A 17166-nucleotide genomic window follows, 5' to 3' on the forward strand; every position below is an offset into this window, starting at 1 on the left:
CTTCCGGCCCAAACAACTGCTGTTCATTAAAGGGCATATTCAGCACGGCTTGTTGTATTTCCGGTTTGAATCCTGACGTACGCATCCATGCGTGTCTCCTTATCGTTATTGCAGTATTTACTGTCCTTGCAGCCGTATCTGCTGCATCCATTGCTGACCGTATCTGATTATTGGAGATACTTTGGCCTTCTTCCACCACTTGTTGTGCCCTTTTTTGGAACTCTTTGGGTAAGTGTTCTATGAAATGCTGCATTTCGTCCCAATGAGCTCTATCGTATCTTGCCAAAAGTGCTTGTGAGTTGGCAATGCGCCATTGGTTTTGCTGCTTGTGCTTCAATCCTTTTACCCGCAGCATCGAATTTGCGACTCTCCTTGTCTGGAGGTGGTGCGTCTCCCGAGGTATGAGAGTTCGCTCTCTTGCGAGCTGCCCCGACAACCACAGAGTCTGGTGTTAATTGCTGTGTAATATAAACAGGGTCTGTTGGCGGTGGCTTGTACTTCTTCTCCACCCTTGGAGTTATGGCTCTGTCTTTTACAGGATCCTGAAATATTTGTTTGGAATGTTTTAGCATTCCCGGGAGCATAGGTAAGCTTTGGTATTGGCTATGAGTGGAGGATAGTGTATTAAACAAAAAGTCATCCTCAATTGGTTCTGAATGCAAGGTGACGTTATGAAACGCAGCTGCCCTTGAGACCACCTGCGTGTAGGATGTACTGTCTTCAGGTGGCGATGGCCTCGCAGGGTAACAGTCTGGGCTGTTATCTGATACAGGAGCATCATAAAGGTCCCATGCGTCGGGATCATCTTGACTCATTGCAGTATGAGTCTGGGATTGCATCAGCGGTGGAGTGGCTACCGGTGATGTGTGCATTGATGGTGGTGGAGATGGTGGTGGAGTTGTTTGTCTTGCCACCTTTGCCTGTGGCTGATTGTCCTTTTCTTGAAAGGCAAGTCTTCTTTTCATCTTAATTGGGGGAAGAGTGCTTATCTTCCCTGTCTCTTTTTGAATGTGGAGCCTTTTTTGAGTGTAGTCTGGCTCTACTGATTCAAGTTCTTCTCCGAACTTATGTCCTTGCATCTGGAAGGACAATCCCTGTTCCCCTGTGTAGGAACCTGTTTTCGTTTCCGAGGCTGGATGTTTCGGAATCAAAACCTTTTCGGTCGCCTTTTTGGGCTCCGAGGAAACCTTCTTTATTTTCGGCGTCGTGGTGTCTCGGTGCCGACCCATTTCGGTGCCACTGTCTTGGTGCCGAATCTGCTCGGAGCCGCTGTCTCGGGCCCGAGATTGCTGTGTGGCGGTATCTCGACCGGAGTCGGATGACTTCGCCACAAGCGTGGTGCTGATGTTCGGTCACCTATTTTTCGGGTTAAGCCATGGCCTGTTGGCGGTGGCGTCCCCTGGGCTTTTGTGGTCTTCTCGTGAGTTTTATGTTTCGACGTCTTACTCACGGTTTTCGGCGTTTCTTCGGGATCGAGCTCGTCCGAGTCCAATTCCTGGATGGAGAAGGTTTCTTCTTCCTCCTCAAAACGCCCTTGTCCTGTCGGCGCCGACGCCATCTGCAGTCTTCTTGCTCTTCGGTCTCTTAATGTCTTCCTCGACCGAAACGCTCGACAGGCTTCACAAGTATCCTCCTTGTGCTCTGGGGACAGACACAAGTTACAGACCAGATGCTGATCTGTATACGGATACTTGTTATGACATTTTGGGCAGAAGCGGAATGGGGTCCGTTCCATCAGCCTTGAAGAGACACATGGTCAGGCCGACCAGGCCCCGATGGGGAATCGAAAAAACCCCGAAGGGCCACCGGAGCTCTTCAAAAGTCGGTGTCGATCTGTTGTAACTAACCCGATACCGAACGCAAACAATACCAACAATTTTTCCCAGATTCTAACTAACTTTCCGACCCGAAACACGGAGCGAAAAGGAACACGTCCGAACCCGATGGCGGAAAAAAACCAATCTAAGATGGAGTCGACGCCCATGCGCAATGGAGCCGAAATGGGAGGAGTCCCTCGATCTCGTGACTCGAAAAGACTTCTTCGAAGAAAAACAACTTGTAACACTCCGAGCCCAACACCAGATGGCGGGATGTGCACAGCATGTGTATCTGCAGCTACACATGCTATCGAACATATATATATATATGGAAATTGTCACTTACCCAGTGTACATCTGTTCGTGGCATGAGACGCTGCAGATTCACATGCTGTGCACATCTAGTGTTGGGCTCGGAGTGTTACAAGTTGTTTTTCTTCGAAGAAGTCTTTTCGAGTCACGAGATCGAGGGACTCCTCCCCTTTCGGCTCCATTGCGCATGGGCGTCGACTCCATCTTAGATTGTTTTCCCCGCAGAGGGTGAGGTAGGAGTTGTGTATATAGTAATAGTGCCCATGCAATGGAGTAAATATGTATGTACATAATGTGGTTAAAAGTGATATATTTACAAATTTACAAATGTTCAAGATCAATATTTCTCAACTTAAAACGGCTACAGGCTCCCGGGGAGGTGGGAGGGCGCATGTGAATCTGCAGCGTCTCATGCCACGAACGGATGTACACTGGGTAAGTGACATTTTCCGTTCGATGGCATGTGTAGCTGCAGATACACATTCTGTGCATAGACTAGTAAGCAGTTATCTCCCCAAAAGCGGTGGTTCAGCCTGTAGGAGTTGAAGTTGTTTGAAATAAAGTCCGTAGTACTGCTTGTCCTACTGTGGCTTGCTGTGTTGTTAACACATCCGCGCAGTAATGCTTGGTAAATGTATGAGGCGTAGACCATGTGGCTGCCTTACAGATTTCAGTCATTGGTATGTTTCCTAGAAAGGCCATGGTAGCACCTTTCTTTCTAGTTGAGTGTGCCTTTGGTGTAATAGGCAGTTCTCTTTTTGCTTTTATATAACAGGTTTGAATACATTTAACAATCCATCTGGCAATGCCTTGTTTGGATATTGGATTTCCTGTGTGAGGTTTTTGGAAAGCAATGAACAATTGTTTTGTTTTGCAAATTTGTTTTGTTGTATCAATGTAGTACATTAGTGCCCTCTTGATGTCTAATGTATGTAATGCTCTCTCAGCTACAGAATCTGGTTCTGGAAAGAACACTGGGAGTTCCACTGTTTGATTTAAGTGGAACTGTGAAATGACTTTCGGTAAGAACTTAGGATTTGTTCGTAGAACTACTTTATGCTTGTGTATTTGAATAAAGGGTTCTTGTATGGTAAAGGCTTGTATTTCACTTACTCTTCTTAGAGATGTGATGGCTATTAGAAATGCTACTTTCCATGTTAAGTATTGTATCTCACATGAGTGCATGGGTTCAAAAGGTGGACCCATGAGTCGTGTTAAGACAATGTTGAGGTTCCACGAAGGAAGTGGTGGTGCTCTTGGTGGGATAATTCTTTTCAGACCCTCCATAAATGCTTTTATGACTGGGATTCTGAATAATGAAGTTGAGTGCGTAATTTGCAGATGAGCTGAAATTGCAGTGAGATGTATTTTAATGGATGAAAAAGCTAACTTTGACTTTTGTAAGTGTAGTAGGTAGCTTACGATGTCTTTAGCGGATGCATGTAATGGTTGAATTTGATTATTATGGCAGTAATAAACAAATCTTTTCCACTTATTTGCGTAGCAATGTCTTGTGGTTGGTTTTCTAGCTTGTTTTATGACCTCCATACATTCTTGTGTAAGGTCTAGGTGTCCGAATTCTAAGACTTCAGGAGCCAAATTGCTAGATTCAGCGATGCTGGATTTGGGTGTCTGATCTGTTGTTTGTGTTGAGTTAACAGATCCGGTCTGTTTGGCAGTTTGATAAGAGGCACTACTGAGAGGTCTAGTAGTGTTGTGTACCAAGGTTGTCGTGCCCAAGTTGGTGCTATTAGTATGAGTTTGAGTTTGTTTTGACTCAATTTGTTTACTAGATATGGAAGGAGTGGGAGAGGGGGAAAAGCGTATGCAAATATCCCTGACCAACTCATCCCTAACGCATTGCCTTGAGAGTGAGCCTGTGGGTACCTGGATGCGAAGTTTTGGCATTTTGCGTTTTCTTTTGTTGCAAATAGGTCTATGTGCGGTGTTTCCCATCTTTGGAACTAAGTCTTTAGTATTTGGGGATGAATTTCCCATTCGTGGATCTGTTGGTGATCCCGAGATAGATTGTCGGCTAACTGATTTTGAATTCCTGGTATGAACTGCGCTATTAGGCGAATGTGGTTGTGAATCGCCCAATGCCATATTTTCTGTGCTAAGAGACACAACTGTGTTGAGTGTGTCCCTCCCTGTTTGTTCAGATAATACATTGTCGTCATGTTGTCTGTTTTGACAAGAATGTGTTTGTGGGTTATTATAGGTTGAAATGCTTTCAGCGCTAGAAATACTGCTAGTAGTTCTAAATGATTTATGTGAAGCTGTTTCTGCTGAGTGTCCCATTGTCCTTGGATGCTGTGTTGGTTGAGGTGTGCTCTCCACCCTATCATGGAAGCGTCCGTTGTGATACCGTATTGAGGCACTGGGTCTTGAAAAGAGCGCCCTCTGTTTAAGTTTATAGTGTTCCACCATTGAAGCAAGGTGTATGTTTGGCGGTCTATCAACACTAGATCTTGAAGTTGACCCTGTGCTTGTGACCATTGTGATGCTAGGCACTGTTGTAAGGGCCGCATGTGTAATCTTGCGTTTGGGACAATGGCTATGCATGAGGACATCATGCCTAGTAGCTTCATCACTAATTTTACCTGTAACTTTTGTTTTGGGTGCATGGCTTGTATTACGTTTTGGAATGCCTGTACCCTTTGTGGACTTGGAGTGGCAATCCCTTTTGTTGTGTTGATTGTTGCTCCTAAGTACTGTTGTATTTGACACAGCTGTAGGTGTGATTTGTTGTAGTTGAGTGAGAAACCTAGCTTGTGAAGGGTTTCTATGACATACTTTGTGTGTTGTGTACACCGTTCTTGCGTATTGGTTTTGATTAACCAATCGTCTAGTTACGGGAACACATGTATTTGCTGCCTTTTAATATGAGCTGCCACTACGGCCAGGCATTTTGTAAAAACTCTTGGCGCTGCTGTTATCCCGAATGGCAACACTTTGAACTGGTAATGTACCCCTTGGATTACAAACCTTAAGTACTTTCTGTGGGAAGGGTGTATAGGTATATGGAAATACGCATCCTTGAGGTCTAGTGTTGTCATGTAGTCTTGTTGTTTGAGCAAAGGGATCACGTCTTGCAGTGTCACCATGTGAAAGTGACCTGATTTGATGTAGATGTTTAATGTTCTGAGATCTAGGATAGGTCTTAGAGTTTTGTCTTTTTTGGGTATGAGAAAGTACAGGGAGTAAACTCCTGTTCCCTTCTGATGAATTGGTACTAGCTCTATTGCATCTTTTTGCAACAACGCTTGGACCTCCAGTTGTAAAAGACCCATGTGTTGTTTGGACACGTTGTGTGTTTTCGGTGGGACATTTGGAGGGAATTCTAGAAATTCTATGCAATAACCATGTTGGATAATGGCTAGGACCCACGTGTCTGTTGTTATTTCTTCCCAGTTTTTGTAAAAATTGGTTAGTCTCCCCCCACTGGTGTTATGTGTTGGGGATTTGTGACGTTGAAGTCACTGTTTATTTTGCAGAGTTTTGGGACTCTGGAACTTCCCTCTATTCTTTGGGAACTGTCTCCCTCTGTATTGTCCCCGAAAACTTCCCCGCTGATATTGACTCTGGTAAGTGGGTCTTGTTTGTGAGGTTGAGGGTTCTGTGCTCTGTCCCCGAAACCCCCTCTAAACTAATGATTTACGAAATGTGCCTCAGCTCTGTGGGGAGTAGAGTGCGCCCATGGCTTTGGCCGTATCTGTGTCCTTTTTAAGTTTTTCGATAGCAGTGTCCACCTCCGGCCCAAACAACTGCTGTCCGTTAAAGGGCATATTCAGCACCGCTTGTTGTATTTCCGGCTTGAATCCTGATGTACGTAGCCATGGGTGTCTCCGTATGGTGACTGCTGTATTTACAGTCCTAGCAGCTGTGTCAGCTGCATCCATTGCTGACCATATCTGATTGTTAGAGATACCCTGGCCTTCTTCCACCACCTGTTGTGCCCTCTTCTGGAACTCTTTGGGTAGTTCTATGAAATGTTGCATTTCGTCACAATGAGCCATATCATATCTAGCCAGCAAGGCCTGTGAGTTGGCAATGCGCCATTGGTTGGCTGCCTGTGCCGCGACCCTTTTCCCTGCTGCGTCGAACTTGCGACTTTCCTTGTCTGGAGGTGGTGCATCTCCTGAGGTGTGTGAGTTCGCCCTTTTGCGAGCTGCCACTACTACCACTGAGTCTGGTGTTAATTGCTGCGTGATGTACATAGGGTCTGTTGGTGGCGGTTGTACTTTTTCTCCACCCTTGGAGTAATGGCCCTGCCTTTCACAGGCTCCTGAAACACTTGTTTTGAGTGTTTCAGCATTCCCGGTAACATAGGGAGACTCTGGTACTGGCGATGTGTGGACGACAGTGTATTAAAGAGAAAGTCATCTTCTATTGGCTCTGCGTGCAGGGTGACATTGTGAAACACAGCTGCTCTTGACACCACCTGTGTGTATGCAGTACTGTCCTCAGGTGGTGACGGTCTCGCTGGATAACAGTCGGGACTGTTGTCTGATACAGGCGCATCATAAAGATCCCATGCGTCTGGATCATCCTGACTCATTCCTGTATGAGTTGGAGACTGCATCATTGGTGGAGTGGCTACCGGTGATGGTTGTGGTGAGCTTTGTGGAGATGGTGGCGGAGTTATTTGTCTTGCCACCTTTGCTTGTGGCTGCTTGTCTTTCTCTTGGAAGGCAAGTTTCCTCTTAATTCGGATTGGAGGGAGAGTACTGATCTTCCCTGTGTCTTTCTGAATGTGGAGCCTCCTTTGAGTGTAATCTGGCTCCCCTGCCTCTAGCTCCTGTCCGGATCTGTGTCCTTGCATCTATGAGGACAGGCCCTGTTCCTCGGTGTAGGAACTTGGTTTCGGTTCAGAGGCCGGATGTTTCGGTATGGAAACCTTTTTGACCGTCTTTTTTGGCTCCGAAGACACTTTTTTTCCTTTCGGTGTACTGATCTCTCGGTGCCGACTCATTTCGGTGCCGCCCTCTCTGTTTCGAGATTGCTCTGACCCGGTGTCTCGGAGTCGAGTCTGTTCTGTGCCGGTATCTCGACCGGAGTCGGATGACTTCGACACATGCATGCCCTTTTTCAGTGCCGATGGTCGGTCACCTATTTTTCGGGTTAAGACATGGCCTGTTGGCGGTGGCGTCCCCTGGGCTTTAGTGTTTTTTCCGTGAGTTTTGTGTAGTGACGTCTTACTCACGGTTCTCGGTGTCTGTTCGGGATCGACCTCGTCCGAGTCCGAATCCGCGATGGAGAAGGTTTCTACTTCTTCTTCCAAGTGTTGTTGTCCCGCCTACGCCATTTGTAGTCTTCTTGCTCTTCGGTCTCTTAGCGTTTTCCTCAATCGAAACGCTCGACAGGCCTCACAGGTATCCTCTTTGTGTTCGGGAGACAAACACAAATTACAGACCAGATGCTGATCTGTATAAGGATACTTGTTGTGACACACGGGGCATAAGCGGAATGGGGTCTGTTCCATTAGCCTTGAAGACACTCGAGGTCAGGCCGACCAGGCCCTGCCGGGGAATCGAAAACCCTGAAGGGCCACCGGAGCTCTTCAAAATTCGGTGTTGATCTGTTGTAACTAACCCGATACCGAACGCAAACAATACCGTCAAATTTTCTGAGATTTAACTAACTTTCCGAACCGAAACGCGGAGCGAAGAGGAACACGTCCGAACCCGATGGTGGAAAGAAAACAATCTAAGATGGAGTCGACTCCCATGCGCAATGGAGCAAAAAGGGGAAGAGTCCCTCGATCTCGTGACTCGAAAAGACTTATTCAAGAAAAACAACTTGTAACTTTCCAAGCCCAACACTAGATGGCAGGATGTGCACAGCATGTGTATCTGCAGCTACACATGCCATCGAACATATATATATATATATAAAGACTGAGCAGTCACAGACTTAACATGCACCCCAGCAGGCCACCATCCCCATGATGTCAACAATTCGTAATTGCGACCTATCTCATTAATATTCATGAGGTAGATTGATTTGCGACCTACTAGGAATCACCTTTTGGGAATGAAAGTACTTCATACATTAGGAATATTGATTTCCTAATTGAAATTCGGAGCAAACCACAACTAGGAAATCGGTATTCCTAATGTTGCTACGTCTGGCCCAAAATTCAGACGGAATACCAACAGATGCTGAGATTTTTTCACAACGCCTGTATTTGTAGTCTTGTAGTGCATACAAATCTATCCAGATGGGAATGCATGCTAATGGCCTGGTGAGTAAAAACAGTATTCTTGCCTACCAGTTGAGCGCACACACAGTGTATCTCCCAGATCCCCCTGCTCCAGCCACTGACATGGGCCCTTAGTGGCAGGGACTGCAGGACAAGCAATAAGAAGCAATAAACGCCAACATCTAACACACCATTCGGATATCCTTCCAGGATCTAAGGGACTTTAGCATGGTGTGAAAGGCAAGCAGCTAGGATTTGCCAGTATCTTGTCTGGTGCACACTAGGAGCATACAAAGCCCCCTTAGCACCAATAGAGTACCACAAAGTCTAACTTTGACAAGAACAGATCGGGCATCACCATCCATTCGAGTATCATCTACTTCAAATGGAACAGATGACTTAACCCAAAGAAGTGTGCCCCTAGCAAACACTCAACAGCTAGTGTGGTACAACTGTCTCAGCCATGTGCGCTGTAACCTAAAAAATTTGGCTTGGATTAGATGTGTGCCTACAACGCTATGTGGACTTTATAATGGTTCTGCACAGAATTCATCCTCCTGACATTCCATGTGATTGCATTACATATAGCTAACAAACGTTAAAAGGGACTATGTTGCTTGACTCAGAGCTATCATCATATGGTAAGACTTGGTGCATGTATACGTAGAGGTGGAATGAGAATGTAGGCAGTCAGGAGAACAACATTTCCTATTAAAAAGTGGTATACACCTTACAGTTCTCCCAAACTGCCAGATTCCCCAACTTTTCCATCGAGAAAAATTACTGAGCACTAAAGCAAAATGCAGGTCCTGCCAGAGACAAGCCGAGGAACTCAAAGAGGGGGCGCAGACATAAGCATGCCTGAGATGAGAGTTCCTGTGATAGTATCAATGGAAAGCGGTAACATATACATAAAGGAGGGTAGCCATCCATAGTCCCCCATCCCACGACACAGGGCGATTAAGGGGAGAGAGGACTCAGTCAGTTTCACTACCAGATATTAATACTGAATGATACACAGCTGACTGCTCAATACAACAACGGGATGCTGGAACAGAAACTATAAACAGTGATAAGCCCTAGTTATAAAAACGTCATACAGTACTGAACCAAACTCCACCATATTGTCAGAGTTGGGAAGGATGAAAGGATATACCCATCTTATAGCAGATCATCCTGCGACTGTGCAGGGCCCATATCAAAGGACTCAACCCAATCCTTGGCCGCTTCAAGCTCTGTAAAAAAATTTGAACGTTGGTATTCTATAATATGTAGCTTCGCTGGCCATGAGTGTATTACATACCGAGAATGTGAAGCTTCCATTTCACCTGCATAAAAGAGCAATGTGTGCGCTGCACAGCTAATGTTTAATCTGAGAATAACATCACCTTTGTGTTTTCCACGTTAATGTTGTCATGCTGCCTTGTCACCACTGGGAAAGTATCACAACCTTGAAAATTCAGAATCCTTGCAACGACTGATCTCAGATGTTCTGCAACCAAATTACCAAGACTGGAGAAAGGCATTGGAACCCGCAGCCATCAGGTCTGGCCCTCAAAGGTGGGGGTTGGAAGGTGAGCATTAAGACGTGATGCAAAAAGATCCACCTCGCAGGGACCCCATTAGTGATCCAGGACTCTGAATATATAAAAGTGAAGCCTCCAGTTACTGGAGAGGTGAAGAAATCGAGAGTTACAGTCTGCCAAAACATTTGACTGACCCAGAATATACTCTGCCGTCACAGATATCTTATGCTGCAGGCAGTAGCGCCAAAAGTCCTTAGCAATCTCCCCTAGGAGACCCAATTGCGTACCTCCCAGCCTGTTCATATACTGAACTGCTGAAACAGTGTTCATTCGAAGAAGGATGCAACATTTCACCTAGTCAGAGTTCAATTGCGAAAGCTCCAGCTGGGAGCTCGAGGCAATGGACATGAAGGTGAAATTCCTCTGGCGACCATCTGCACCCTTTCTCCACTGGGCCACATCGAACCCGCAAGCCCCATATGCTGGTATTCAACTACATGAAAACCTCTGAAACAGAGGCAAAAATGGCCTTGCCGATCCAGGAGTCCATATGGTCCAGCCATCAGAAGATTTCCATTCTGGCTTCCTCAGACAACAGTATGTGCCCAGAAATGGACAACTGCTTCAGGAGATGCACAGACCAGTAACAAAAGGGACCTGGTAAGATGGCCTGAATGGAAGATGCCAGAAAGCCGACCATTCTGGCCAAAATCCTCAATGATATAGTCTACAAGGCAACAGCCCTCCTCAACTCTTTCTTCACGGATAACACCTTCTGAAGAGGAAGCTTAAGTTGAGCCAAAATGGAGTCTGAAAGGTAAAAGACTCTCTGAGTGGGAAAAAGGAGAGGAAGAGTTCTCCTGAAAGGGAGTTGCATAAAATTCCAGCTTGATCCCCTGCACTGTCTTTAGCACCAAGGAATCCTAAGTGACCGTCAGCCAACTGAGCAGGAAAAACCTGATCCTGCCCCCCAGAATAACTTTGGATCAAGGAATGATTTTTACCTGTGTAGGAAGCCTCCAATATGTGGGTCATCCTCGGCCACCTCTTTTGCGTGACAGATAGAAGGTATTCGAGATAGAGTTGGATGATGTAGCTCTACCTCAACAGAAGTAACCTTTGGGGGAGGCCTGTGAGAAACCACAGCCAGGCACCCGGCCTCTGAGGTGTCCGGCCCTCACAAAAAGGCCACTGTTAAAGACTTTCTTGCTAGAGGATTGAGCAATAATCAGTGCAATGAAGCAGGCTATATACTTGCCCAGATCCTTCACAGATTTATCACCGAACAGAAGACCATTTGCATGTTTTAGGTGCTTTTGGGTATCTAAGAATAGTAAACTGTGCATCCATAAATGGCCATATGCAACATTTGTATGTGTACTTGTGGTGTCATTGTTATAATGCCTGGTGTGCACAAAGTACAGCCCTGCCAATAGTACCACGCACCGGGGATAGAACACATTTTAGAGCTAGTGTCTGCATCACAGCACAGGGTTCTTGAATTATGAAAAACGTTGAAGCCATGGAGGCAGCTCTCGATGAATCTAGGTATAATGTACAATGGAGGGCCCTGATAAGCCCATCAACCCGTACTCTCGAGGTCCCTGAGAGTCGGAAAGCGAAGTCGGCTTCAATGTTTTTCATAATTCAAGAACCCTTAAATTAGGAAACACCACTAGTTGCTTCAGGAATTATTTTTTCATCCAATTGGTTATATATGGATACGTCCCATCGTTTAATATTCCGCCTCGAAAAAGTCCTGTTGGGCGAAACACGTGTAGGCTGTATTCTGGATAAATGTGTTATGTCTAACATAAGGAATTAAAGTTTACTGCCATGTGAAAACTATCTTCTGGAACATCGGACTCTAATTCATTGTGGACTACTTTCAGGAGTGCCCTGGTATCTTTGCATTGAAATTTACTTTCTAGCACATCTCAAAATAAATTTTCCTTTCTTTGATCTGGTGCAGTGAATACCCTTGGTGGTTGGGTATTTTTACCAGGTTAGCACCCATTTAAGGACTCATTGGATTGACTATTTGGACATTATTTTTCTGTGTTCAGATGTTGCGAATGCTAAGCACCAACCACCTTTTGTTGTAGTACATGCATGCAACTGTGCCGGGTTTTACATACTATTAGATTCCCCACCAGCATCACTCTAGGCTAGAATGATATTGGTTTCAGGGGAGAGGTCATCCGATAATTCAACTAATCTTTTTCCACAAATATTGTTCGATCCTAACCTGTTGTTGACTAGATTTATTTGTAAAAGCAAGGCCAATTTTTCCAAGTCAAATCAATGGACATTTAATAGTTCTCTCTTTCAGGATGACGAGTATTGTAGTTATATGAGCACTATCCTGACTAATTTTCTCCAAGGAAACCAAGTTTCTGCATTCCAGCCCAGGGTATGGGATACTATGAAAGCCATGGTGTACGGTGCTAAACTAAGCTTTGTTATTCATTAAAACAAGGACCTGTGTAGACAGGATCATCTTTTGCACCAGAAGCTTCTTCATTTGAAATACGCTCATGTGGATGCATTAGGCCAAAAGTAGCCTGATGATTTGAACATGGAGATATATCAAAGGTAGGCTTCAGGCATCAATTTGGGACAAGGTAGTGAAAAAACTCCTATAATTCCAAGCTCTGCACTATTGAAAATAGTGAAGATATAGATTGCCTATTAGCACTACAGATTAGGAAGAGAGTGAAGAAGAATGTCACCCATTCCATTAGAGAAGCAAATAATAAGCACCAGAAGGGACCAGGAAAGAAAACGGGTGTTTTTCAGGCATACTACAAAGAGCTATATAGGGAACTAATCTTGGTGCCTCAAGGGTCTATTAATATATAGTTGCTGTATTACCTGTGTTATGCAGATTTGGTTATTATGGATTAATCAATTTCTGTCATAGAAATTCTTAGGGCCAGTGGCTTCCGGTAGGGAAGGCAGCTGGGCCAGATGCTAAACCCTCAGAGTTTTACAAAGTTTTTTCTAATATTCTTCTCAATTACTTTTTACAACTCATAAAATATATAGAGGAAATGTGTGAAGTACCCCAGTCTTAGTGTGAAACCGTTGTCACTAAAAAAGGGGGAAAGATCCCCAGAACTGTTGTTCATACTGACTGATATCTTTAATAGTTTGCAATGCCAAGATCTATGCCAAACGTTTGGCAAATCGGATTGCTCCTAGACTTGCGGTTTGGTTCAACAGTATGAAGCTTGGCTTTATCCAGCACAGAGATACTACAGCACTTATCAATCTTGCAGTTGTGATTTTTGATATGACCACTGCACTAGGCATTCTTGCAGGGATGATTATGTTGAATGCCGAAAAGGTGCACAATCATGTCACCATACCGTTCTTATGCGAAACATTGACAGTTATAGGGTTTGGACCACAAAAGCTATCTAGAACTCAGGCACTCTATTACAATTTATCAGCCCGCATAGTTTGTCTGGGCTCCGAAACTGCGAAAGTTCTTATTAAAAGAGGAATTTTCCCGGGGTGTTCCCTTTCTCCGCTACTATTTGTACTTTATTTGGAGCCATATTTAAATCACCTGAGCAATTCAGAGCTGCTTGTAGAGCTTAGAATCAAATAGGCAACCTATAGGCTAGTAGTTTTTGTGGATGATGTGGAAGTATTTCCATCTTTTCCATTAATGTCTATCTGGCAATCAAAAAGGAAGCAAGATAACTTGGGGCTGTATGTGGGGACAAGTGCTATGTAGACTATACCTACATTTGGAATTGGGATTATCTCCAGCGATTAACAATACTGTACCTTTGAACTGTATTTCATTGATAGATAATTTAAAGCACATTTTTGAGCAACTGAATACACTACCTTTAGGTCTAATTAGGTGCTGTGATCTAATTAAAATGGTGATTCCTCTCAAAGTTTTGTACCTGTCCAGAGCAGTACCATTATATTTAACTGCAGCTTTTTTCGCCAGGAAGAAAGGTTGTGGGGTCAGTTTATTTAGCAATACAAGCACACACAATGTGCAATTTGTATACTACAGCTTTTAAAATAAAAGGGGTGGTGGTCTCTTCTGAATTTCAAGTTGTATTTTTGATCAGCTTTTGCAGAACTATTATCAAGAGTTGTGGTTTTTCATGAATCGTGGCATCTAGGGCCAATATATTTCCAATCTGGCCCACATGTGTGGCTTCATGATGCCTCCTATTTTAAGTGTACTCGATTTAAGTCTGTCCAGGTATTGGCGCTGGTTTAGAAAAATATCAAGGATAAGCTTCAATTATTCCAGTAAAATGAACATCTTTATGGTTTTATACAGATCTCCCATCTTTCTCGTATGAGCTCCACATGGAAGCTTGGTCAAGGCCCGAATGAATTGTGTTGGCCAGTTGTTTGTGAGTCTCTAGTTTCTGTTGTTCTCCGAAACAGCTTCTCAATACACTGTTCCTGAGACCGGTATTTTTAAATTTATGCAGAACATAAGATAAAGGATCTCTGGATGATGAGAAGTACACCTGTGTTAAACTTTTGTTTTAGTACTCTGTGTAGAGGGAGAATTAGCACATTTTAAAACAATTAAATGGTCTCAAAGTCATTTCACACATTGATGTTAAAATGATTGTTGAATCCATTAAACTTCAAACAGTGTGTGAATATATCCAGGTTGAAGGCTCATCATTTCAAGGTTCTTCAAGACATCTATTACACAACATTGACTGTTTAAATGGGGGTGTTGGCTAACCTCTGAAAGCTTTTGGGGTGGAAAATCAATGGTCGACATAGTACATGTATGGAAATAGCTCTGTATTGGAAGAGGGTTTATGTGGAGATTTCTAGGTTAATTCAAAGATCTATCGTAGCTCACAGTTTATTATCTTATTTCTTCTGGGGTTCTCCCCCCCCCCCCCCACACACACACAAAGTCAAGGGTATTGTGTTTTTTATGATAATTACTGCTAGGATACATGCAGTACAGTTCTGGTATAAAACAAATTCTCCATTGGCTGCTAGTTGGCTCAAACAGTTAATAGATATTAATAGGCTACAGTTGTCTTTTGTTTTGGGAGGCCAGAAATAAATAGCAAACATTGGTTCCACTCTTTTCGGAAAGGGTTCTACTTTTTTGAATGTGCTCCAGTTGTTGGCACTCAATAAGAAGTGTCAAGTTTGATTTGGAGCCTGCCTTGCTTTCTTCTTTTGCTTACTGTACTTGTGCCTTAGTGTCCTTAAATGAATCGCCTGGTAATCCTATAAAGAGGAAAAAAAGATCTCAGTGTCGGGGGTGCTACCTATACTACACATCTTCTATATGAGCAAGCAAAGCTTGCCCTCTTGAAGTCTGATCTCTTACTTTCACTCTTCACTCCTTTATGCACTTTGCATTGCTTCATACACTCTGCACTTCCCCTTGAACCCCCAGACACTCTTAGAGACCTGCACTGTATCATGCACTTTCCATTACAAATGACACATTCCAATAACTCCTTTGTGCGCCGCAAAACTGGTTTCTTTACCCTGCACTCCCTCCCACTGCACCAACCACTTTGGCACTTGTATAGTATAAACTGTTTAACCATGCTCCACTAACATACAACCCAGAGCCACTACAGGCAGAATCACTGGAGATTTGCTGAGTGTGAGAGATGGAAAATGCTGCGCCTATACATCTGCCTCGTCTGTCTGTTCCACAAGTCTGCAAACATCTTTTCAATTTATAAAATGTATAAAATTGCCATGGTTTGTATCTCTAGGTTGTCCCCATTTCCCTGCCTGCAATATCTCAGTTTCTGGTGTCTGGTGTACTGCATGCAATGTATCGGTTATTCGTAGTCAGAAGTTGAAATAGCTGGATTGAGTTTTCCATGGTATGATCACTTCCGATGGTGTGTAGGAATGCATTTTATAAACATTTTATCACTCACCCGCTCCTGAAACTTGTAAATTTCAAGGGAAGCAAGTCTCCTTTTCTCCTCCATTTCAGCTTCTTCCATCATTTGCTTTTCCAACGTCAAAAGCTCATCCTGCACTTTTTTCTGACGCGCATGCTCCTCCACCAAAACCTTAATTTCCAACTGTCGCTGCCGCTCCTTTGCCTGCTTCTTTTGTCGCTCCTCTTCCTCTCTCAACTGATCTGCTGTTTTCATAGCTACTTCTAACTCTTTTTGCTTCTTCCAAGCAATAAGTTCTTCCTGTTGTTTCCTTCTCTCTTCCTCTAGTTTTTGCTTTTGTGTCTCTTCACGTTCTAGACGCTCTGACTCAAGCATTTCTTTGGATTTGCCTTGTTGTTTAAACATTTTCTCTTTTTCTTCTTGCTTCTTAGATTTCCAGTTTCTAATAGACTATAAAAAGTGTAAAATGGAAAACGTTAGACGTCTTTTAAAATATGAACTTCTACACAGGGAAGTATATAATTTCTCTGTCTCACACACACACACACACCCACACATATATATATTACACACACACACACACACACACACACACACACACACACACACACACACACACACACACACACACACACATTCACTGAAAAAACAAAGGTTAAAGGGACGTTTTAGTTAGGGACACGTTTTACACACACAAAACCATAGAAATTCAGCAGTTGCAGATATATTTATAGTTACACTTATGTGAAGAAACTATACCACATGCCGTTAAGTAACTTTAGGTCACAAGTTATAGTTTCTTAACATAAGTATAATCATAAGTATAACTATTACTGCTGAATTTCTATGGCTTTGCTCGTGTAGAATGTGACCCTAACTATAACGCCCATGTAACCTTTGTTTTATTCAGGTAATTTCAATGTTTTTTTTCAACATAAACAAATATATAATTACCATACGTTAATATAACCACTGCAGTGCGCAGTGAGGTTTGACTATGTACATGGGTGCATGTTTTCTTTTAATTGGCCTACAGATCTGTGGATGCTTTGCAATTTTACTCTGGATATTGGGCTGAGCACCGCAACAGACCCGGGGAACTGTAGATTAGCCCAAAAACTTTTTGGGCAATGTTTTGCCCATGAGGGGTCCCTCCAAAACCCCCTCCATGTTTCCTATGAGGTCAGGATACCTCTATCCTGACCCGTTATGTAATTTTTTTTAAATTTCTCCCGGGGACCCAGCTGAGAAAGAAAATGGCAGCGGTAACTGTCCTTTCAGGTTGCGGCCAGCCAATCAGAGCCTTGCTTTTAGGTTCGGATCCATGGATACCCATGAATCCACGTCCCTAGGTATATATTTTTTTTCTTTTAATAACCCTAAATCTACTGAAAAGAATATTACCAAATTACAAAAAGGAC

At 43.6% G+C, this 17166-nt stretch overlaps 1 protein-coding gene across 2 annotated transcripts in view; it reads right to left on the reverse strand.

The window, feature by feature from the left end:
- The window catches only part of CCDC112 (coiled-coil domain containing 112), a 212106-nt gene that overhangs the window by 52878 nt on the left and 142062 nt on the right, over window positions 1–17166 (reverse strand). For both annotated transcript variants that reach the window (XM_069226498.1, XM_069226499.1), the window contains one exon: window positions 15779–16195. In XM_069226498.1, coding sequence (XP_069082599.1) covers window positions 15779–16195 — 417 coding nt within the window. The remainder of the gene's footprint in view (window positions 1–15778; window positions 16196–17166) is intronic.

The sequence above is a fragment of the Pleurodeles waltl genome, chromosome 1_1 (assembly GCF_031143425.1).
Source record: "Pleurodeles waltl isolate 20211129_DDA chromosome 1_1, aPleWal1.hap1.20221129, whole genome shotgun sequence".
Taxonomy (NCBI): domain Eukaryota; kingdom Metazoa; phylum Chordata; class Amphibia; order Caudata; family Salamandridae; genus Pleurodeles; species Pleurodeles waltl.